This window comes from Dipteris shenzhenensis, chromosome 1 (assembly GCF_047967505.1).
Source record: "Dipteris shenzhenensis isolate YYH24624 ecotype China chromosome 1, Dip_SZ_1.0, whole genome shotgun sequence".
In the NCBI taxonomy this organism is placed as follows: domain Eukaryota; kingdom Viridiplantae; phylum Streptophyta; class Polypodiopsida; order Gleicheniales; family Dipteridaceae; genus Dipteris; species Dipteris shenzhenensis.
In genome coordinates this window covers 40,291,451-40,317,085 of record NC_141596.1, presented here as the reverse complement: position 1 = coordinate 40,317,085, position 25,635 = coordinate 40,291,451, and the positions used below count along the sequence as shown (strand labels likewise).

At 41.0% G+C, this 25,635-nt stretch overlaps 1 protein-coding gene across 1 annotated transcript; it reads right to left on the bottom strand.

Moving 5' to 3' along the window:
* Nucleotides 1-10,075: 10,075 nt before the first annotated feature.
* Nucleotides 10,076-15,244, bottom strand: LOC147905826 (Leucine-rich repeat protein kinase family protein). Its single transcript, XM_087374953.1, has 2 exons — nucleotides 12,684-15,244; nucleotides 10,076-12,264 (listed from the first exon to the last, which is right to left on the bottom strand). Exons 1-2 carry the CDS (start codon nucleotides 14,213-14,215, stop codon nucleotides 10,809-10,811), a joined length of 2,988 nt encoding a protein of 995 aa, XP_087231079.1. The 5' UTR covers nucleotides 14,216-15,244; the 3' UTR covers nucleotides 10,076-10,808.
* Nucleotides 15,245-25,635: the final 10,391 nt, after the last annotated feature.

The window sequence follows — 25,635 nt, the reverse complement described above, 5'->3', positions numbered from 1 at the left end:
GTCTCAAATTGAGACGCCCTTCGTGGTGCGGCAAGAGGGTAATATATGCTGCGGGCCGGGACGAAGCCCTCAGTGACATTATTTTTTTGATTTGAGGCCGTTTCGAGGCCCGTTTTGGTGGGGGAAGTTTTTTCGCAGGCACTCAGAAAAGTGGCCTGTTTTGGCTGTGCAACTATTATTCTGCAGGTCTGTGAAAAGTTGCCACAGAAATTGCATCGTATGCTTATGCGCAGAGATATTGGGAGTGACAGTATCATTCTTATTGCCTGTTGATGCAAAATCATCACTAGGAAGCGACTGTGTGGTCAAATACCACTTTCGTCAGCTTTGCAGATTTGCCTTGTGAGGCAGAAGTTGCGTTTTTTTGCAGTGACAATATTTTGCAGTGTTCTGTAATGGCGTCTGACTCTCTTTCACAGATTGTCACTGAAAAGCTTGACAAGAACAACTTCCAAGCATGGAAGTTTAGAATGACGAATTTCCTTATGGGAAAAGGCTATTGGGAGTTCATTGTAGGAAAAGAAGAAGAACCAGTTCTTCCTAATGTTCCCAATCAACACGAAATGCAAGCATTTAAAGCCTGGCATGAGAGAGCCAGAAAAGTTATGTACTGGCTGTCTATCAGTATTTCAGATTCTATGATTGTGCATATTCAAGATGCAAGCACGCCAAAGGAGGCATGGGATACTTTGGCAAAAATGTACAACACAAATATGCAAGCCAGGAAAATGCAGCTCAAGTAGGAGTTACACAATGTGCAGAGAGCAAATATGAGGCATCAATGACTACCACATGAAGGTGAAGAAGATTGCAGATGCAGTTGCTTCCATTGGGTCGCCAGTGGAAGATGATGATTTAGTTTCTGTGACCTTGAATGGTGGTCTAGGAAAGGATTATGCATTGTTCTGGACATCCATTGCCGTCCATGAAAAATTTCCTGATTTTGAGGAGTTGATTGCTCTCCTAATTTCTGAAGAGCAGAGAAATGGTGGTGCATCTTCTTCAGGAGGAACTTCAAAAGAAACTATCTTCTACTCAAATGCTGGAAGAGGTAGAGGCAGAGGTAGAGCAGGTCGATCTGGAGGCCGTGGGAGAAATCATAATATGCAGCCAATTCAAGAAAACCAGTCCTATGGAGGAGGACGTGGTAACCTTAGAGGCAGGGGGAGCCAAAGAGGCCATGGTGGATGGCAGAGAGGCCAAAATGTAAACAGCAATGTTGAATGCTACTATGTGGTAAAATGGGTCATATGGCTAAAGACTGCTACAAAAAGTAGAATGACATTATGAATGGAAAATTGCAGCAAGGCAATTATGCATCCTCTAGTAGACAAGGTGATGACAGAAATGAGCATTTGTTTATGGTGTAGCACATGACCAATTCAGTGACAAGTGTAGAAGAAAGCTATGATGTGTGGTATGTTGACTCAGGTGCATCACACCACATGGCAGGTCATGCAGAATGGATGCAAGATGCAAGGAAAATGGAAAAACCAGGATTTGTGGAGACTGGTGATCATACTGCACATTCTATTGTGCAAATTGGTAAAATTCCTTTGTCTATGCAGGATGGGAAAAAGAAATACCTGTCTGATGTATTTCATGTTCCGAACATCACCAAGAGCCTGGTTTCTGTTGGTCAAATGGTTGAGCAAGGCTTGCAGGTCAGATTTAATCCTCATGGATGCTTTGTTGAGGATATGAAAAATAAAGGTTGCTTGATAGCAAAAGGGAAGAAGAAGGGCAGGATGTTTACGTTGGATATGGACATGCCTGAATTGAGTGCAGCAATGTTTGCACATGGGACCGGTGTAGTTGCAGATATTGATATCTGGCATAAACGCATTGGTCATGTTAATGTACAGCGACTTAAATTAATGCAAGCCCAAAATATTGTTGCAAGATCGCCCAAGTTCAAGGTTGCAGAAATGCATAAGATATGTGAAGCTTGTCAATTTGGAAAATAGGGAAGGAAACCATTTCCTAGACATGTTCAAAGAGTAAGAGGCCATTGGAATTAATCCACTATGATGTGTGGACTACTAAAGCTGCATCTATTGGAGGCTGTCATTATTTTGTCACTTTTATTGATGACTACAACAGAAAAGTTTGGGTGTATTTTATGAAGAAGAAAAGTGAAGTGCTTGGGAATTTCAAAGCTTTTATAGCTATGGTTGAAAAAGAAACAGGGTTGCAAATAAAATGCCTAAGGTCAGATGGAGGGGGAGAGGATCTCTCAAATGAGTTTGCAAGGTTCCTGCAAGAGCATGGCATAAAGCAACAATAATCATGCAATCATACCCCACAGCAAAATGGACTTGCAGAAAGGAAAAACAGGCATATTGCAGAGGTATCTCATGCCATGCTCAATGAAAAAGACCTGCCAGATTTTTATTGGGCTGAAGCAGTTGCTACAACAGTCTACATAACGAACAAGACTCCCACTGCAGCAATACATGGCATGACTCCAGAGGAGAGGTATACTGGTAGGAAACTAGATATTTCTCGTTTGAAAGTTTTTGGTTGCATTGCCTATGTTCATGTGCCAGATGAGTTGAGATCCAAGTTGGATCCAAAAGCTGAGAAGTGCATCTTTATTGGTTATTCTCTGTAGCAGAAAGGGTATAGATCTATAACCCTTCTACTCGTAAGTTTACAGTAAGTAGAGATGTTGTTTTTGATGAGATGAGCAGCTGGTATAAACCAGTAAATGTGGTTGATGATGTAGATGCACAAAATGGTAATGCTACATAGAACTCACAGCAGCAATCACAAAATATTAGTGGAGCTATAGTGTCCTCTAGCAGTGGTTCACATACTTTGCCATGGACAGGCAGATTGAGATCAAGAGAATCTCCTCAAAGCAATGCAGATAGTGGTATGCAGGTATCACGAAAAGGAAAAGAGAAAGTAGATCAGCCCATGGTTGATGTGAATGCAGGTCACTCTGATGTGGACGGTGAATACAGTGGCTCAAAACATAGCATTGATGATGAGTTGGGTATTCCTTCTGTTGTTACACCTGAAGTAAGGAAGACCAGGGATGTTTTGAGAGCACCTAGTAGTGAGCCTATCTTGCGCAGGTCTACTAGAGTCAAGTATCTTGTGGATAGGTTGAAATATGATGGATTTACAGCCATTCACTATGCCTATATGGTCAAAGTGATACAAGAACCAGAACCCACTTCTTTTGAGAAAGCCATGGGAAAAGAAAAATGGGAGAAAGCCATGGATGAAGAAATGGATGCCTTGGATGCTACATGGGAATTGGTGCCTTTGCCTAAAGACAAGAATGCAATTGGTTGCAAGTGGGTCTATAAGGTGAAGCACAATACAGATGGTTCTATGAGTAGATACAAGGCAAGATTAGTTGTCAAGGGGCATGCACAGAATATGGCATTGATTATGAAGAAACATTCAGTCCAGTTGCAAGGATGGCAACTGTAAGAGCAGTCATTACTATGGCTGCATCAAAGGGATGGTATTTACATCAGATGGATGTAAAGAATGCCTTCTTGCATTGGTGATTTGCAAGAAGAGGTCTATATGGAGTAGCCACTAGGTTATGTGCATGCTGTTCATCCTAAGTTTGTTTGTAGGTTGAAGAAAGCCTTGTATGGCTTGAAGCAAGCACCTAGAGCATGGTCTAACAAGATAGGATAGTATCTTGTCACTATTGGCTTTTAGATTTCCACGGCAGATTTCTCACTTTATGTGAGAAAAACAAAGAAAGGTATTATGTTGCTTGTCATTTATGTTGATGATTTAATCATCACAGGTGATAGTGATGAAGATATCCTTCATGTGAAAATGCTATTGAAGTAGAGGTTTGAGATGAAGGATTTGGGAGAGCTGCATTACTTCTTGGGCATTGAGGTGATTAGATCCACAAGTGGGATATGGCTCTTGCAGAGGCAGTATGGATTGGACATGTTGTCCAAATATGGGATGATAGGCTGTAAGCCTATTTCAGTTCCTTTGGAGCAGAATGTGAAGCTGAGTGCAGATGCAGGTGAGCTTCTGGAAGATCCTACTATGTACAGATGCATAGTAGGAAGTTTGATAATATGACTATTACTAGGCTAGATTTGAGCTATGTTGTTGGGTTGGTAAGTCAGTTTATGCAGGCTCTAAGGAAACTACATTTGCATGCGGCTAGACACATACTGAGGTATGTGAAGTCTACAACATTGCAGTATGGACTATTTTATGAGACTGGTGTTCAGATACAGTTGCATGGATACACTGATGCTAATTGGGCTGGTAGTATTTCTGATAGATGATCTACCAGTGGATATGTGTTTTCTTTTGGGAGTGCTGCACTAACTTGGAGTAGCAAGAAACAGCCTACAGTTGCCTTGTCGAGCACAGAGGCTGAATACAGGGGTGCAGCAATGGCTGCATGTGAGGCAGCTTGGTTGCATAAGCTGCTTTATGATATGCATCAGTCTATAGATGGGCCAGTTGTCATTTATTGTGACAACATGAGCAGTATACACTTGGCAAATAACCCAGTCTATCATGCTAGAACAAAGCACATTGAGGTGCATTACCACTATGTGTAGGAGAAGATTCTAGTAGGTTTTATTGATCTAGTTTATGTCAGCACAGAGGATTAGGTAGCTGACACATTCACGAAGGCATTGGGTGTAGAGAAGCTGTGCAAGTTTAGAGACCTGCTTGGTGTGCAGGAATTGGGATTGAGCTCGAGGGGGAGTGTTGAGATATTGAGCTCCACTCGTGATATGCCAGGGTGACCGTTGTGCATTTATGTCACTGACTTGTTAGCTGCAGATGCGGTTGGTACACTGCCCATGAATATTAGTTGGATGATAGCTATCCTTATGTACTCTAGTTAGTGGCTCAGTTAGTATGCCACCTAGGTTAGTTGAGTTTGGTTTGAGACCCACATATAGGATTCATCTATTCCTTTTTGTATGAGAGAGAGTTTTTTGGCTTTCACAACTAAGAAGAGGAAAACTGTTTTCAGCCTCCACCTGTGTGTGTATTTCCCCATTGTGTATGTGAGAAAGCTGCAAGTGAGACTCCTTACTTCTCTCCCACTCTCTTCACAACATGTGCATGTTATTTAGATCACTGTATCACAGCATTAAGAAAACTTCTAAAATCTGATAGATAATTTTTCACACAAATACATGATTCCTACTTCTCTACTGAATTTTAAAATCATGGGAGTGAGCTCCACCATGGTTTGCTAATAGAGAACTAGATGAAGTCGTCGTAAATTTTATTGACCAATCCATTAATGCAACCTCACATTGCTTCTTGAGGGGCACAATGGCATAGACACACACATAGATGCAAGAAAAAGGGAAGAGTAATATGCAGGTTCCATTTCCCATTGGCACCGCGAATGGACAAAATAACTATCCTACAATCTCTAGAGCAAAAACTATTTCACAGTAACATGATGCTCACTAAAGTATATAAAGAGTTAATTGATAAAATTTCGAGTCCATTGCAAAGCTTAGAGCAATTGTTAATAAAATTGCAACTTACTAAGGATGAATACGTCTTATCTTTAAGGGCCAACTTAAAATGGCCAACATTGTTTTTGAAAAGAAAGCCACTAGATGCTTGGACAAAACCCACTTTCCAAATTACTAGCACCATTATGGGCTGCAAATATCGATGCTCAATTTATACTAGATGCACATGCAGCAGCAGTCGCATACTATACATCATACCTTACAAAAGTAGACAACACAATAACCAAAGCATTCCATGATGTATTAAAAAAAGCAAATGATGAAAACAACAACGCAGTTGATCGCATTTAAAAAATAGGAGTTGCATTCTTGAACCTACAACAAATGTCAGCACGACAAGTAGTATACACAGTGCTTTCATTACCATTTCACCATCCTTCAAGAACAACACAATTTATAAATACAATGCCGTTACAATGGCACATCACCATCTTGAAACCTAATAAAATATTGCAAACACTACTAGACAACTCAATTGATATAATGTGCATTTCACTTGTGACCGGTACATAGGAAGACCAGAAACACTTGACTCAAGATGCCTTGCAGAATTTGTTTCAGAATACAGTAAGAAAACTCTTTTGTTTTTTAAAGACCTCAAATAATTAGGTTCACACATTATGACCAACATTGGGACCTATCAATTACTACGGAGAACAACTCATGCTTTAAACTCCTTACTGTAACTCAGAAGAAACTATAGACAATCAAATGAAACTTAGTAAGATGCTTACTATAGGGCTGCAAACCAAATTTCTAAGACTTAAGAAAAATTCAACTTCCTTGTAAACTAAAAAAACCAAAGCGCTAATGCTTGGGAAAACTCGAGAAGCAAATAGATGAAATGGCTACAACTGCAAACAATGACATATGGGCTGAAACATTAATTTATTAAATTCATCTAACGTGGTTAATGCGATATGCCAAAAACTACAAGCAATCAATAGACATTCCATTACCTCAAGCTTGAAATAAAAAGAAAAAGAAACACCTACTTCCTTTCAATTCCAATAGCCTATAATACCAAAAGAAGAACACACATGCAGCTGATTTAAATGCATGTTATAATGTCCAAGCATTTGACTTACTTTATCTCACTGAAACTAGAACTGCACAACCAGCAAAATATATAAATAGACAAAAATTTGCAATAATCACAACATTCCAAGGAATGGGTACATCACTCCTATACAAACATAGACTTTCCTTATCCTCACATAAAACGTTTACAGTCGCTGGACTTGGTGGAACAATGGCATCTGCACTTAGTAAACAAAGGCCCAACAATAATCTATAGATATGAAATTGATCATATCTGGACAAACGCGTTGATTACCCAATAGTTACACTTGAACGACTCAAGCATACTAAACTGACCATAGTCCTATTTACATTGTGTACTAATTTCCAACGTGCCTACCATTATTTACAACACCTAAGAATTCCATGCTTAAGTGCCTGAACTTGAAATGATCGCAACATCCTTTTACCACAGAATAATCTACACCCCTGAAATCCACCATGTCTAGACAAATGCACCGATTACCAACAATTACTTTTGAATGATGGATGCCCAAGAGTTTTTCCCAGCATTTCCAAACCCCACAGTTCCTATGACCATATAGTTACCCAACTTTTGCATTGGGGCATTTTAATAATAACATACAAATTCAACCAACAAAATTCATACAAACACACTGATTACCAATAGTTGCATTGGAACAAAGCACATTTGTAACTGACTTCAAATTCCGTGCCTAAATTCCCAATCTTAAAAACGGAATTACTTAGTCAAGTCTAACTATGGCAAAGTATTCCATGAGAGCACATCAAATGGTGTCTAATGTTATTAGTGTTATTGGGCTTATGCTTGATTATTGTGCTTGACTATTGTGCTTTGTGATTCGCTCAATTGACCGTTAACTAACGTAATTATCGACTGAAGTACAATCGACAGAACTAGTACAAGGATCGGAAAGTGCAAATGTCATTACTTAGTCAAGTCTAACCATAAGAACACGTCAAATGCAACAAAAATCCTAGTGGATGCTCTGTGTGGTGTGGTTGAAGGCACCTACCTAAGATATGATTTGCCATACTGCATGGTCAATATTCTTGGTAATTTCATGTTGATATTGATGTGGTTAGTGTTATTGGTCTTACACTTGATTATTGTACTTAGTGATTTATTCAGTAGACTATTAACAACTAACATGATTAGTGACTAAGTTACATGTGATAGTAGTTAAAGGGATTGGAATTAATGCAAAGACACCAATTGAGATCTTGCAAAGTGCACGGAGTGTGGTGGCCATGAGCCAACTTTGTATTCGATAGATGTTGTAAATCTCAGATAATACTCAAGAACAAAGACCATAAACTATTTCCCAATAAAGTAGCTAGATGAGGAATTATCACAGCTTCCTATTAAAGAGAAGCCAGTCTAGTGGTTATGTGCACTTGTGCTCTCTTGTTCCTATTTGTTTAGGTCCATGGACCTATGTTTGTGCATGGATTATTTTAATTTATGCATAGGTTAATCTTTTAAGCCTATGTCTAAGAAGGGTGCACATTATCGATGAAATTCAAGAAGGGATTTGAACCCATAATCTTGTGTTTCACACACGTGAGCTCTACCACTAAGCTATAGAGTAGTATCACTACTCTAAAGATAACTATAATATTATAAATGGACCCTCCTCCCCCTCCCCCTTTTGCATGTCCCTTTCTCTTTAACGTCCCCTTTCATAATTGGTCCCTTTGCCCCCTCCAATCTCTCCCTACCTTCCATTATTCTTCAATTGAAACACCTCCCCTCCCCCTTTATCCCTTAGTTTAATCATGGCCTTGCCCTCTTCCTTTTCACCCCTCTTCTTTTCTCCACAACTAATTAATAGGAATTTCATATTTTTCAATGTAGGGGGAACATACTTTGCATTCAATTCTCCTCGTGCCTTCAAGGACAAATGTTAATTAACATTACTTAGGATATCTTATGGTAATTTTGCTTGACGTTCACCTTAGGTTAATCTTGTACTTGGACTAATTAATTGGATTTTCCACTTAATTAATTGGGCACATATTATTTTGTGAAATGGTAAACTTTTTTCTCTTGCAAATTTCTTTCCATTTCATGTTTCCTCTAATTGGGAACTTTAAGACATCCAAAAAGGTAATAAATACAACTTATATAAGCTGTGTCATTAGTTCACATGTTTAGCATCTAACATTTTTAATAGTGCTTTGAAACACATACATGCTATGATTATTAAGCCTAGTTCCCTGTAGCTAGTTTGCAAGTGGAGTTCATTAATCAAAAAGCTCTAGCTCACAACTCCTTAACTGAAGAGTCATTGTAAGGTCACGACTCACTACTCAGCAAGCCACTCACGAAATTTACAAGAGCCATCAGTCGTGCATCATTTCACAAGTAAATCCAGTTTCCCCAAAATGGAACTACATGGAAATTGCAAAATGACATGCAATGACTGCAACGCGACATATGGACAATTTAGACACAGAGGAGGATAGATTGTTTGGTGCCAACAAGTAGGTCGAGAGTGAGAATTATACTCTCTCTCTCTCTCTCTCTCTCTCTCTCTCTTTATATATATATATATATATATATATATATGTCTAATAAGAGCTGGGGAGTAGCTAGATTATTGATTCTCTAAGGGGCAAAGAAAAAGATTCACTTGAATTTGAAGCAAGATGTAATGCACGCACTAATGCAAGTATAAGGGGGGTGTAGGTCTCATGGGCATTAAGTGGCAAGTAAAAGCTTCATTGTAATGAATCATAAGAGTGTATGGAACTTCAAAGATCAATCTAATGGAGATAATCAAATTTAAAAAAGGGGAGACAGTGCTAGAAGTAATTAACAAATGCAAGTAGAAGAAACTTTTTCTACTTCTCTACAATGGCCTAAGAGCAAAGGATAGAATCATTTGAGGTTTGGAAATTCATAGAGAACTCGAAGACTATCGGTGATTCTATTGAAGCTAAGATCATTAAGTATTGTAAAGCCGTCCTATCTCTCAAATTTGTGGCATTTCCCATAAATGTGTTGGTTGACAAGGAAACTCATGCTAGACTATTCAACATGTTGAGCTAAGATGGGATGTTACTTTAGACGCTAGGTCAATATGATGTAGAGCTAAATAACTGGCCAAGGTAGATGATACATCACCCATTAAATAATTATTTCTATCAAGAGAAAACCTCCACACTTTGTTCATCACACTTATTTCCTATTACGTCATTTTGGAGAGCTGAAAGTCGAGATGAAGCTATCTTACGACCAAGCAATTTCCCAAGGTCACTGAGATATCCCCTATTACTCTAGAAATAGTAATTCGAGTCCAATGGGCTTGGGTGGGAGATAGTGTAAAAGCGTTTTGCATCATACATCATACCAGGAGTATGTCTTCGTCAGTTCCAACGACAAAGCTCAACAAAGCGAGTCTCTTACCTATCGTAGACGGGTCATGCTGCTCGTTTCACGATTAAATCGAGTTTCCCAAAATAAATTTCGATTGAATCTATCATCGTACATAGGACCTTCAGTTCATATTTAAAGGGTTTGCAATTATCTGCACCTCGGAAATGGCCGTACAGTTTAGAAGGCTAGACGAGAATGAGCGAAGAGAAAGCTCAAGATACACTCAGGAAGCTTCAGCTGTGAGGGCTGCAAGCACCCTACCGTCGAAATAATCCGAAGGGCATGCCTCGGTGTTGGCAATAAAAGTAGTGTAAGATGCGCAAAGATGAAATTATAAATTTTTACATCGTGGAGAGCTCCAAGTGTACTACGATTATTTTCCACTTAGCCATATGAGTTCCTAACATCCTTGCAAATTCCAAGTGCTGGATTCTGACTATATCAGGACAAAGCCATCAAGCTAAGAAAAAGTGGTCATACTTTGAAGGGCTGAACCTACCTTACCCTGCGGCGTGCGCAGGGGCCGGAAGTAAAGTGAGCTCAAACTGTCAAAGTATCCATTTGGATTTATTCTGCCGACATATTTCGGCCTCAAATTGTGCGAACATAGTACGCAGGCGAAGTCGTTCTCTTAAAGCTCTATTTCCTGTGAAATTAAACGTCACAAACTCGGTTGTTTGCTTTGAGGCTTTGAGCGGTCATTCAAACATAGCGGAAACAGACCTTGTGTGATTTATTGTTGACATCTATAGCTGCAATAACAGCAGAGACAATGTTGTTGACATCTATTGTTGGCATCTATAGCTGCAATAGCAGCAGAGACAACGGTGAGGGAGGCATCTTCCAAATCGTTGTTAAAGCAAATCTCTGCTGTTGCCTGGAGTCTTGATGAGTTCAAGAATTTGGACCACCTCTGCCATAGAGGGCCTATTGGAAGGCACTTGAGAGGTACATATCAAACCCAGTTTGATAACGGGGAGCACATCTTCGGCATAATCCTGCAAGATTGAATCCACACAATTCATGGCTTTCCCTTCATCAAGTAAAGATCGGACATAGTCACAAAGAATCACCACATCATCCTCCATGTACTCCACTGGCCGTCGCCCTGTCACAAGCTCAAGTAGCATCACTCCAAATCCATAGACGTCGCATTTTTCATTTATCTTTAGGCTCTGACAGGCGAATTCAGGTGCCATATATCCTAATGCACTCTGAAACTTGCTGCTCATCAGGTACCTATCTAGCATAGGCAGCAGCTTAGCAAGGCCATAGTCCGCAATTTTGGGATTGCAGTTTTCATCCAGTAATACATTGCTGGATTTCATATTGTAATGTATCACTTGAGGATTGCAAGAATGGTGAAGATGGGCCAAACCACGAGCCGTCCCCAAAGCTATCTTGAATCTGTTCGCCCAGGTAAGAGAGGCATCTCCCTGAGGTCTCTCATGCAGCCAACTGTATAGATTGCCATTGGGAATGAAGTCATAGATCAGTAGCTGCAGCTGGGGAGTCCAATAATAACCTTGCAGACCCAACAGATTCCGGTGCTTTATCTTCCCGAGAAGTTGAATTTCCTTCTCGAAATCCTCTTGTGATTTCACTAAGCTGGAGACCATCAGCTTCTTAATAGCTACTGTACGACCATCTGCCAGGACCGCTTTATAAACAGTGCCAAACCCTCCCCTGCCCAGCTCACTATCTTTGTTTAGCAAGGCATGTGCACTGGTCACCCATTCCTCTGACCTTGGATCTGAATTCTTTGTGAACATCACGAGCTTCCCGATGGGCAAGTCTGAGCTTGGAGATTGGGAAAGGCTGTCCAGAATGTGGGAATTCGACCGTGGAAGAGACTGGGCATAAACATTTAAGATAAACACGATCGCAACACCCGCTGATATAACAGCTGCTGCAGATATTGCTAGAATGGCTGAGGCACTCAATACAATGCGCCTGTGTTTGCTCATAGCCAATGGGTTTTGATCGGCTGGACTTGCATCGCTAGAGTTTGGTTGAAGAACTATAGGTTTGGGCATGGTGCTTGGGCAGGTGACATTGACATCAGCACCACAAAGTTGACTGTTACCAACAAAAGCCGACTGATTTACTTTCTCAAAGATGCCATTACCAGGGATTGGCCCCTCCAACTGGTTGTACGATACGTTGAATACTGCAAGCTTTAAAAGCTGACCCAGCTCTGGGGGTATAGCGCCAGATATATTGTTGTAGGACAGATCGAATACCTGAAGATTCGTCAAGTTGCCCATCTCTGGAGGAATGCTTCCGTGTAACTTGTTTCGAGATAAGTTTCTGCAGAATGTAAATTGCAAGCTTAGACGATCAGATATGAAAAATAAGCCTGGCATAATAAACCGTGAGGTGCCTGTACTTCAGACTGTTAAACGCGTTAGTCATATTTTTGGAGCACCACTAAATGCAAGACAACAGGTGAACCGAAGAAAGCAAAGGCTATGAAGTTCCTTGGATTTTACTTCCTGCAAACAATGCTTTCACAGCACCTAATATTTACGAGTTACTTTAACGTCGTCCATTACAAGAACCAAGGCTATACTGCATTAGAATGCGAGATGTACGAAGAGTGCTCGCAGGAACACGGTTCAAACATGCTCAGAAAACATGAAACAGAAGAAAGCAGAATAACAGAGATCTAGAACACGAAAACTTCTATTCTGTAATGAAAGTGAACGTAGAGGTTGAAAGGAACTTACAAGTTGGTTAGGTAAGAACAATTCCCCAGGTCAGCTGGTATCGATCCAGTGAGTTTATTTCCATCGAGAAGCAGAAACAAAAGCTCGATAGCGCCTCCCAGGCTAGTAGGAATGCTCCCAACTAGCTGATTGTGGCTCATGTCAAGCACTATAATGGAGCCGGCTTCGCGGAAAGTGGGAATGTTTCCAGAGAAAGAATTAGAGGATATGTTGAAATACTCCACCTTGAGACAGGTACCAATTGATGGAACAGCTCCCTGAAACTGGTTACTTGATAAATCAAGAACCTGAAGAGACCCACATTGACTGTAAAATGCGCTAGGAAGTGAGCCACTAAGCTGGTTATTCGACAGTCGCAAAGAGAGCAAGGCAGGAACGAGTAACCCCTCAGGAATAGTACCGCTTAAGTTATTTTCGCTCAGATCAAGACTCTGCAGCTGTGTACAAGCGGAAAAACTCCTAGAAATCTGTCCTGATAACCTGTTGTTTGAGAAATCAACACTCTGAAGCATTTTCAGGAGGCCCATGGTTGAAGGTATCTGCCCATAGAGTAGGTTATGTGAAAAGATTAGAGTCTTTAACGAAATCAAGTCACCAATCCAAGGAAGAATGCTGCCATACAGGAAATTGTTTCGAACGTTGAGAGTAGAGAGTGACTTCAGTCTTTGCATGGATTCAGGCAGTCCACCCGAAAGGAAATTATTGCTAAGATCAAGGTTCTGTAGCCAAATGCAGTTACCAATCTGATCAGGGATCATTCCCGAGAATCTGTTGCTCTGAAATCTTACATCCATCAAGCTCAACATCGACGGAAGAGTTGGAGGCAAGGTGCCAGAAAGTAAGTTGTAAGATACATCCAACACAGAAAGTCCCGTGAGAGCTTCCATTTTGACAGGCATTGCACCGTCGAAATAGTTCTCAGAGAGGTTAAGACTCGTCAGGCCCGAGCACGAAACCAGAGACTCCGGGATGGCTCCCTGCAAGGAGTTTCTTGCAAGAGATATATCACGCAAGCTTCTGCAATTGGAAAAAAGCTGGGCAGGGATGTCACCCGAGAGAAAATTGCTAGAGAAATCTAAAGATCTGAGGGAAGTCAAGTTGCCAAACGCAGGATTTATGGGGCCTGATAGCATGTTATGGCTGAAATCCACATTTCTCAGACCTATCAGCTGAGCTAGCTCTGCATCTATGGTGCCTGAAAGGTTATTTTTGGCGAGGGATAGGGAACGCAGGTACACCAGCTTCCCTAAGCCTCTTCCAATGCGCCCTGAAAGAGACAATCCGTCGAGTTGAACTATGGTAACTCTCCCATTCTGCGCATCACAGCCTATACCTGTCCAATTGCAAGGGCTGTTGTCATCTTCGCTCCATGAGCGCAATGCATTCGTTGGGTCGACCAAATCCGCCTTGAAGACTATGAGACCGAGCACATCGTCATTAAACTGCAACGAACTCGAAGTGTACAGTCCGAAGCAAAAAAACAGTGTAGCTACCAAAATGAGCGTTCCCTGTCTTGGATTTCGGAGCCCCATTTGCCTGTAACCTATCCACTTCCCAGCCTTGTAATCGATCTTGTTGCCGAGCTACTGACGGTAGTCCCGTGATATATCCGGGTCGTTGAAGCAAACAGCAAAGATAGCTCGGCAAACAACGGTGGCACAGGAAACCAGCTACTCTGGCCTTTCTTCGCGGATAGATTCTTATGGATGAGTCGAACCCTGAAGGGAGGAGCGGAAAAACGAAACGCCCGGCAGCTGAGCAGTCAACAATGCAGGTACCTCTCTACAAGCGGCAGAAGAAGAGCAGTCGAAAGGAAGCTCCGAACCCAACGGGTGCAACAGCAGCAAGAAAGCAGAGGAGAGGAAGCGATCATCGATGCTGCATTCACGCTTGCTGAAAAGCGAGGAAGAGCGGGCCGTATACTGAAGCAATGCGGCCAAAAGGGAGGTTAGCAAAGGGGGAAAGTACAGGGGGAGAGGCGGGGGGGGATGCAGAGGAGGGCAGGCAGGGCTATGAAGGTTTTTGGGGGGGGGGGAGTGGAAGATGCGAGCTGAAAAAGCAGGCCAAAAAAGCTCAGCAAGAGCTCAGCTTTACTGAGCTGCCTGGCTGAGCTGAAAGAATCAACCAGTGTACTGAGCGAGCTCTAAAGAGGCAGGGGCCAGGGCAGCGAAGGAGAGGAGAAGCTAAGCAACTGGAAAGGCCATGGAAGCTAGCTAAGCTAGTCTAGGGAGCTAAGGAAGAAAGAGAAGAGAGAAGCAAAGACCAAAGCAGGGGATGGAGGGGAAAGAGCTAGCTGAGTGACACTGAGAAGCAGACAGAGGAGCTTGCCAGTGTGGGAAATGAAGGCAGAACTTGCCACTGAAGATGTAGAAGAAGAAGGAAGCTAAAGGTGCAAGCAGAGGCAGAGAGAGAATTGCAGAGTGAGATGAAGTGATAAGATAAGAAGCATGGAGAGGAGGTAGGAAAAAGAAAGACGACAAAGAAGAAGGAAGAGGAAGAAGGAGAAGAGTAGGAGAAGATAGAAGTGAAGATGGAGCTGTAAAGGTCCAAAGGTCTTTAGTAGCTGACTGCCACTGACTGACTGAGCTCACTCCTACATTTACTACAGAGAGAGTAGTGAGTACAACAGTGTGATCAGCAGAAGAGTATCGTCCTGTTGTGGGTGTTTTGTATGTGTCTTTAAAACAAGCCAACAAAGTTCCAAACGCAGAAGTGGGCTTTTTACAGAGCGCCCTTTGCTTTCTGTCCAGTCGGCGTATATTTACTTCCCCCCCCTTTACACGCCGCTCTCCATGTGACTCTCGCCCGTCCCGTTAAAGCGACTGTTGCCACCTCCCTCTCCACGTCATCTCAATCATACATCCAGCCGTCCACGTCAGCCTCTCGGTCCTCCCCAACCCTTCCCCCCTCCGTCCACGTCAGCCCCGCCTTGCTCCACGTCGGCCTCCCGGCGCGCATTTCGGCCGGCGCCCGCCGGACGCCCCCTCGTGACAAGTATATCTATTAAATTTGCCACGTGGCAGTTCCAACTAGCACAACGCCGTTCTTTCTAACGGCCCTCTTACACGTTTGCTCTCTCCCTCTTCCCACGCCTGCCATGATCTCCAACGTGCATCGCGATTCGCCTCTCATTTCCCACCACCCCATGGATTTTCCCCTCCATGTGTGCACACCAGAACTTCGCAAGTGACATGTATGGAAGTTGTTCTTCTCAAGATGGGCACAATGACAATTTCTCAAATCTCATAGAGTACCACTTAAGAATTAGTTCACAATGGATCATGGAAGTTGGTCTTCTCAAAATGGGGCGCCCCCCAATGGATTCTAGTTTATGGAAGGTGCTCTTCTCAAGATGGAGCACCATGACCATTGACAATCTCTTGAAGGCTCATAGAGTACCACATAGAAATTAGTTTGGCTTCAAGCACTCAAAGGCTAAGGCTGAGGCTCATAGAGTAGTACCACATAGAAATTAGTTTGGCCTTGAAGCACTCAAGGCTATGTAGAGAGAGAATCTATATATATATATGTGTGTGTGTGTGTGTGCATGACGTTGTATCTTATATTTTAACAAATGGCAACAACCAAGGCCCAAGAAATAACACATTCCAAGCCATTTCAACTAACCTTGTGTCACTATGCATCATTGGAACCCTCTACAAGCCTAGATATTCAAAATTTTGATTATTCCTAGGCACTCTATTTTGTGAGTTTGTGTTGTCTTCTTTCCAAGAAGGTTATTTTCTTGTATATCAATGTATGGGGGAACATACTAGACCACTCATGCTTCCTTTAAGTTAAAGACCATCAAATACTTTCTCATATGAGAAATATGATGCATTGGTTTACTTTTACCATTCTAGATCTCCAATATTCTACCTATATAAGTTGCGAGTCTCCTAACCATTGCCTTGATTAGCATCTAATTTTACATGATACTTGCCTCTTCGGATGCCAATATAATGGCATGTTTCCTTAAGTACTCCATCAATCTCAGAGCTCCATACCCTTGTTATTATCATATGCTTCGAGTCTAGGTGTATAGTTAATTGTTCTATATAATCAAGACTCTTGCAAAACATGCCAAAAACCCTGTTGATTTACTCTAATAAGCGAATCAAGCAGTAAGAGGATGTGTCACTCCTATAAAAACCCATTTCAACCACCTTCTACTCTAATGTCTAGAAAGTGTATGTTTCAACACAAGTACCTCGTTTAGGTAGGTAAGAAGTTAGCTATTCAAAGTTGAGTGTTAAAGGTGATAAAGGTTACCTTTCTTTATTGAATATTTCTCAAAGCTAGTGTATGAAGGCTAAATTTTTAAATGCCCTATTCGAAGTTGAGTGTCAAAGGTGAAAAAGATTACCTTATATTTCTCAAGCTAGTGTATGAAGGCTAAATGTTTAATGCCCTGCTCTATAGATATTATGTGAGGTTCCCACACTTGGAAAGGCTCCTTGGGATGAGCATGCAAGGTGAATCATAAGGATAATTTTGAATCAAATGCTTCCCTCACAATATACATTGAATGCTATAGTAGTTTAATAAATCCATCCAACAAAAGTGAATAATCAATCGAATGCTATAATAGCTTAATAAATACTTCCAAAAAGAGCAAATAATCAAAGGGGAATATCGGGCACTTTAAGTTTTTAAACCACCATTATGTGATGGTTCAAGGTCCATGCACCTCCTATGAGTATCAACATGGCAATCGCTTCATTAGCCAATTATTGCTTTACTATGTTGAGAAGTGCCCTAAGGATGCTTTTGTTTTTAAAGAATGGTTACAAATTTGTCACTTGTGAATGCAACTCTTTGTTGTTTCTTTAAGCATCTCATCATAGTCAAAATGATCTAGGCTAAGGGTTGTCATGATTTGAGCCCAAGGTCACATTTCCAAAAAACTAATATAACCCTTGAAATAAGAGTTTAAATTTCATAAAACCTTATGCAAATATAACATAAGACTTGGCACTATACCATTGGTGCATTTTCCTTTGCGTTATGTTACATATAGTAGGCATTATTCCAAGCTTCATATAGTTAATGGAGTGATTACATTTAACGTCTTATATTATAACATTCATCCTAATATGTACTAGAAATATCAAAAACTATACATTGTAAGAGAAACCACCTTACAACCTTACATTAAAAATCTTATCTTATACATTAGGCTTTATTCCAAGTTTCATACCCATTGCTTATGGAGTGATGACACGTAACATCTGATATTATAACCTTCATCCTGATATGTTCAAGAAATGTTGAAAACTCTACATTGTAAGAGAAGTCACCTTATAACCTTACATTTAAAATCTTATATTATACATCATTATGAAGTCTCTTGCATTTCTCGAGAAGCCCAATGCATGCTTGACATCTTGCAACACTCTATTAGCTCACCCCTCACTCCCAAGGCAGCTAAATGTCCTCATTGGGAAAGTATCAAGGAACTTTAGCAGAGGTTGGCAAGGTGGTAGGAGGGTGGGTGAAGGGCAAGGGATAGAAGCACCTGACGAAGGTGAAGTGTCTAATAAGCTAGTTAATGGTGGTGAAGGGGATCTCCTTGACCAGCGGGATCTATTCAAGGATAGTTAATGGTGGTGAAGGGGATCTCCTTGACCAGCGGGGTCTATTCAGTAGAGATTTTTTTTCCATTTTAGACGAGGAAGCCAAACATGTGCTATGGGTGGATATTGAATGAAGATTATGGGAGTCGAAGAAGAAAGCTTGGCGGGGAATGGGGTGCAAGAATCCTTTTACTTGTGAAGTCCCCATGGACAAAATATTATTGGAGCTGGGCAAGTTGGTTAGAGGAGGGGTGTACATGTTTTTCTCATAGGCTATGTGCCATCTTTGTGAGAGCTGGACAAGTTGCAGAATATGAGTGTGAGATCCCCATTAATGGTTTTGAAGCTAAGTTTCTCAAAAGGGGCTTTCTTCTCATCTGTTGTGTGTCGGAGGTGCTATTACACATTATTGTGGCGAGATCCTTTGTTTATGCAGGGGCGACCATTTTGGTTATTCCTTAGATCCCATCTATCAGTGTCAATGAGATCCTTTACCATGAGTTCCCTATTCGAGTCAAATTTCCTAAATGACTTTTTGGTCGAGGGAAGCACTAAAGGTGTTGACTTGTTCTCTTGGCAAACTTCTTATCATGCCTTCATCAAAGAGATAGCCTTTCGGGGTCAAAAAGGGTTGGACACCATGGGATCATTCATAAGAGATCCCATAACAAATGGATGTTAAGGTCACAGAAGGGGTTGTGCACACTCAATAGTTCAGTTCGGGGTTTTTCCAGACACTCGTTTTATTTACAAAGGACACAATCACTTCATGTGCAACTATTCATAAAGAGCTCAAAAGAGAGCAGTCGATGCTAGGAAGTCCTACATATAGCCAAGAACACCTCCGCAGGGTTGGGGGGAGGGTTGTGACCAGATGGGATGTTCGATAAGCTAGTAGCTCAGCCATGGCAGGGAAGGAGACTGTAGTAAAGCATGTGGTGGAAGTGGGGGCCAAGGAAGTAGGGGAGCCAAATGGTAGTCCTTAACATCCTAAAGGGGAGGGCTGGAAGGTTGTTGGCAAAGCCAAACATTAGTCCTAAAGATCTTATGGGGGAGTACTTAAAAATGAATGGTGGTGGAAGCTATTGGGAGTCTCGACATGCATGGCCAAGAAACAGGGAGGGGAGGTCCTAGTTTCACTTGATGGTTGTATCCCCACTAGGGAATTCGAAGGGGGTGCAGTTTCATCCTGGGGCACCAACTCAATATGTAATATGTTACCACCCTTGTCCAAAATCTAGGGTATGGGGGGATAAGGTCTATAATATTCATGGATTTCCTTTAAAAAAAATCAAATATGCGAGGGAAAAATATGAAAATTTCCTCTCCCCCCTCCCACAAAATATAAGGTACATGATTTTAAGATTTGTACATATTTTTCATAATATGTGTGGCCCAAGGGGGGGTCTTTTGGATGGGGGGGTAAAAAAAAAAAAACACCAAAATATGAAAACCCATCTCCTTTCAAATTAATGTAACTTTTTCATGTGTTACCCAAATTTCAAGATGTAAAGACATTTGAAGCTCTTTTATTGTAGAACACAACCATGTTTATTTGAATAATTTCTACTCATGGCATATTGTTAAATTCATCTCATACTCAAGATTTTGATAGGTTTTCTTACTAAAGGGAGTTGGCGCCCCAGGGGTTTCATTGCCTCTCCAAGCACAGAAACCTAAGGATGGAAATTTGCTAGACATGAACTATTCAAAATGCTCTCTAGAGGACAAGTCATCAAAGAAACCCTTACAAAAGTTTGAAGAGGTAATGGCTCTCATCGTCCAAGTGTTATCTCAAAAAAGGGATAAAGATGTTTCAAGGAATTTCGGAGGTGGTAAGGAAAAACGTTTCCATTTTTTTCATGATGCCTATAAAGTTGCATGAAAGAGGTTGTGCACACTCAACAAGTCTCAGGTGGGTTAAGGCCATCATGGCGCAGTTGGTCTTTCAGGTCAAGGATTGAGTATAGTAATACTATGTGTAGAGAAGAGAGCTTGCTACTAATCCGACAAGGATTAGGAAATGTTTCATTCATGTCCTCATCTTAATGGAGTTAGAGGACGCTTTGGATATCTGTGAGCTTGAGCCGCTAGCTATTGTTATCAATTGGTGACTACCCCTCCATGCTTTTTTTCAAGTTATGTAGAAGAAATATAATTGGGTCTCCATTGATTAGCTGGTGGACAAGGAGGGAATTTGGTGACCAAACTTTGGCACATAGCATATGTCTTTATTATTATTTTTTGGGTAGAAAAAACTTTGTATTATATTATATCATCAGCAATATGCACAGTACATGTTCTTTATCATAGAACAGCTAGCCCCCATGGGGAGAAGTTTCTTTAACAAAACATTTTTGATAGACACTCATGAGCTTGAGGGCTTCTAACTTTGTCACAGTAGCAGATTTAGAAGAGAGGTACATATGAATCATCTGTATCATCTCTGCCATCATCAGTAAAGTAGTCAAAGTAGTTGAACTCATCTGAATCACCAAAACTGTTAGAGTCATCTGTGGCAGCAGCATGGGCTTCACTGGGTGACACTGGTTCCTTCTTTACAGTTGGAGGGGGGACTTGCTTAAGAAAACCAGTAAATTCAAGAGGGATTTTAAAGGGGGTAGTGTTTTCCATCCCAAAGCATCTTTGTACATGGTCTTGTAGATCAGCATTAAAAAGGGCAGCGTCAGTTTTGAACTGGTTTATCATCTTCGTAATTTTCCTTTGGTCTTGTGCAACCAATTCAAAAAAAGTAAGTCAGCATGCAACTCAATTTGATTAAACTGAAAATTGTTTCTGGTTATCCAAATAAACCACAGTGCATGTGCTCTTATAGGTGCCCATATCTCCTGTTTTGTCTTTGAAGAGTCACCTAGTAGTATAGCCTTCTAATTTATTGGCTCCCCTGTTTCAAATTGTATAATTTTCCATACCTTTCTAGCAACAGGACATGCAACAAAGAGGTGGAAGATATCTTCATCTGTAGAGGGGAACCTCATGCATTTGCCATTTCCCTTTCCGATTCTTAGTCCTCTATTGTTAGTCCACACAGCTTTATGCATTATTAGCCAAAGCAAGGCAGACATTTTGTCAGGGATTGAGCTTGACCAAATGGAGTAGAATCTGAATTTCCATTTACCCCTAGACTCCTGCAATTTCCAGCTAGTATTAAGGACAATGGAGAGATCCCCTATAACCCTGGCTGGAGTGGGGATAGGGAAGAAGGAAGTACTCTCAACCCAACTGAACTCTCTGCTGTATACCAAGAATGATCCACCTTTCCATTGCTGATTTCCCTCCCAGAGGTGAATTTTGTTCATGACTAAAGTCTAGCTTTGGTTGTTTAATCTGAACTCCCTCCTAATCTCAATCTAGGTCTTCCAGCTTAGCTCAGCTCTACTCCAAAGCTGACTCCAGCATTGCAGTCCTTTTTTGAAGAATATAGCAGCCTTATCAAAGTCTTCATCAGAGAGAACAACCTCCTTGAAGATAACAGAGACCAAGATTGAATCTAATTTTTAAAAGCTCCTTTTCCAGAGAAGACAATTTGGCTTTTAATTCCTTCAAAGGCTGTCCATAGTGAATGCCAAAGCGGACTGCCTTTAGATTTACAGGGTTCAAGGTTACAAATAGGTGACAGCATAGGGTACTTTTTCCATTTGGGAGCTCTCAAAGGTCTTAGGGAGCTGACATTCCTTAGAAGGATTTGGGCCCAATCCTCAAGAGGATGGAGGATTGCTTTAATTATCCAAGTTGAGGATAGTTTCAAGGAAGCCTGCTCTATATTCCTCCTTCCTACTTGGGTTTGATACAAAAATCCCATTTGGCCTTGGCTATCTTGCCCCTCCAAAGAAAGGATCTGCAAATTCTAATGAACCTGTCAATTCTTGTTCTAGAAGGGGACCAAGAAGTGAGGTAGAAAAGGACAATAGGGTATATGCAGTGGTTGAGAACCATTCTCCTTCTAGCTAGACTGGCCTGGAACCCTCTCCATTTCTCAATCTTGCTTTGAAATCTGTTCAAGAACCAGTCCCATCTCTGTTTGAGGGAAATGTCAAACCCCATGGGGATAACCAATAATCTGAAGATAGTATGATGTTTGATTCTCTTGGCAGCCCATCTCCTCCAAGAAAGCCTGTTCATCCCCTTTGAGAGTTGCATACCTAGTTTTGGAATGATTGATTTTTGATCTAGAAGCTTTACAAAAGATCTCTAAGGCTCCATAGCTTTTTTAATATCCTAAGTCTCATTTTTGAGGGTTAAATTTGTGTCATCAGCAAAGTATTGGCAAATAAGGTGTTTTCCATAGGGTAGCTCAATGCCTTTCACATTTCCTTCTTGACTTTGATGTTGAAGAAACCACCCTAGAGAGTTTGCAGCAATTTCAAATAGTAAAGGAGCAATAGGACAACCCTGTCTTATAGATCTTTTAAGGACAAAGGGTGGACTCATGACACCATTGACACAGATCTTGGCTGAAGCATTGGTGAGAAGCAATTTGATATATGAGATGAATAGAGGGCCAAGGCCCATATCAGCCAGAGTCTGAGTGATGAAGTCCCACTCAAGTCTATCATATGCTTTATCAAAGTCATCCTTCAGAAAACATATGTCTTGCTTTGTTTCCCTGGCATACTCACATCCCTCCTAGATATTAATGATGGCTTCAAGAAGACGTCTACCCTTTATGATGCCTTTTTGTTCTAGAAGTATCTATTCTTTACTCTCAGAGCAAGGGCTTTAGAAAAGCTCTTATAGCTGTAGTTAAGCATAGTAAGTGGCCTCCAGTTTCTTAACTCTTCCTTATCCCCCTCCTTGGGAATTAATTTGATAACTCCCCCATTAATATGAGTAGGCAGATTCCCATTGTTGACACTCTCTTGCCATAATAGTAGGAGATACGGACCAATAGTGGACCAAATTTTTTTGTAGAATTCAATTGGCAATCCATCTCTTGGTATTTTGTCATCTGCCATTACCTTGACAGCCTCAAAGAGTTCATCAATAGATAGAGGCTTTTCAAGATATTTGTTATCAAAACTGAGTACAGTGTTCTTTCTAGCATCCTTGCATAGTTCCCTGGCCTTGGTCACTTCAGCATCAACTTGTATAGTGGAGGATAACAAGTTCTGAAAGTGGAGATGAATGAGATCAATATTCTCCTCAGTAGATGAAGCAAGAGAATTTTTAGCTTTTCTAAGGAGGGGAATCGCTTCATTAGATCTCTTTCCTCTAATAAGCTTGAAGTATTCTTTGGTAGGTCTTTGGTAGGTCTCTCAGCTTTACCAGCCCACCAATCCCTGAAGTATATTTTGGAGTCATTAAGTAAAATCTGCTCTTGAATTCTGAGTTCATTTCTTTTCCCAACCAAGTCAGCCTGGGCATGTGGGTCCCCTTGTCTGGCTAAGGTCTCCATGGAAACAGTCATGTCTTGGATACTGTCCATTCTCTTGGCCCTTATTTTTGCTTTGTATTTTCTTGCTTTTCTGAGTAGTCTTTGGATCTGTTCTATAGCTATACACCAGGAGTCACTAATTGAGTTAGAATCAATGAAGACCATCAGCCATATTGTTTTAACCCCTTCTTGGACACTTTTAAGGTCAAAGAATTTAGGATCATCCTTAAACCAGGAGGTGGTTTTTTGTCCTGGGCCAAAGTCACATTTGAGGAGGACTGGCTTATGGTCAAAGAGAAAAAGAGAAGAGACGACCTGAGTCTGAAGAAAGCTAGCTTGCCTTACTAGCTCTTGAGAAGAATAGGTCCTATCCAATCAAGCCTCTCTTCTGTTGGCTCCAACTTGACTGTTGGACCAAGAAAGGGAAGTCTACAAGCTCGGATGGGTTGATAGTAGAATCATAAGTCACCTTTTAGCAGATCCAAAAGTAGGACTTAACTGCAAAACCCCATTGAACGATGTGTGGGGGGATGCAACATTGTATTCCTTTTTGCTTTTTTTTTGGATAAGGCTTAGACCACGTAGATGGGACTATATTAGTGTTGGAAAAGTGGGAATTTGGAGATGCCTTTGGTAAGGTGGTAACAACTTTGTTTGTGGAATGCTTTTGCTATTTTATGTCTCAATGGAGGTGTGGTGGGCCCATTCAATTTGTGCAATGGGTCGATGCACAATCATTGTTCAAGTGCTCTCATCCATTCTTTTTGTAGGCTCCAGTTTTGTTTTTCATCTCATTGATTTGTTGTGTGTTGACTTATGTTTATCATTTCAAGACCCAATGTCTCAATATATTATGCTTGCCCTTCATGTGGTGACAGTTTACATAGTCACCATTCCAGAAAGCTAGGCAAGGTTGTGTGTGAAAACCACAAATCAGTGTGACTGTAGGCACTCGGAGATCAAAACATGGTCACATGATATTCACATCTACATTTATGGCAAAGAGCCCTAGGGATGTTCCTCTATACTTTGTAAAGATAATATTTTGGCACTTTGTGAAAGGGATCCTCATAGATTTCTTCTCACACAATGACAAACGTGTAAGGACTCGTACGGATGTTGTGATAACACAAGAGATGCTCTTAGATGCATTTGGTTGGAATGGAGGAGTAGTTGTAAAGGCTTCGTTATGAAATTAAAGTGCACTTTGAGGAGATTCCATGGCTGAAAAACACAATGACAAAGGAATGGCATGGAATTTGGTCATAAATCAAGTTGCACAATTAGTGAGCTTAACCGAATTGAACATGCAACTAAGGTAGGCATGCATGGACCAAAGTGCCTCATTGCAAGGGGTGCGGCCACATGATATGTCACTACGCTATAAACCAACTATGCCCCATGTAGCCATTTCTCAAAGATAGTGAAGATGCACTTTTATGTCCAATTTATTAGATAGTTTTTTATGCATTTAGTGGATTCTATGTCACACCTTGCGGGCACAACCTTCTTGCTTACGAACCATGCAAGCAAGAAGGTTGTGCCCACTTTCTTGGGTTTAGTTCCAAGCTTCTTTGTATATAATTTTTGGGCTTAGTGATTTGATGTCCATGTAGTAGCTTTAAGCTCTTGAGTCTTACAAACTACAAATTCTTGTATCTGGCATTTTCCATTTATTTGAATATATGACATCCACATATTTTTTGGTCTCTCCATTGTACTCTTCTCTGCAAATGTTACATCTCCACTTTCCACCAACTAACATCATAACAAAATCTTGTGGCTGTAGGATTTCAACCTCATCCATGAGCCTCACTCTAGGATTCTAGATGTGATGTTCCATCATTTGGGTTTGCTCTCACAGAATGGCTTCAACTCTCTAAGCCCCTAGTACCCAACACTTTATGTACTTTCTATCATCACCTTAGAAGTTCTTACTTATTTTTCCTTGTAGCTCTTGGTTGAAAATATTACATCTCCA

Bases quoted from the DNA above. Each gene is read 5' to 3' on its own strand.
- LOC147905826 (XM_087374953.1), bottom strand. From the start codon at position 14,215: ATGGGGCTCCGAAATCCAAGACAGGGAACGCTCATTTTGGTAGCTACA. The intron at 12,265-12,683 runs GTAAGTTCCTTT...TACATTCTGCAG, and splicing joins TGTTCTTACCTAACCAACTT to AAACTTATCTCGAAACAAGT.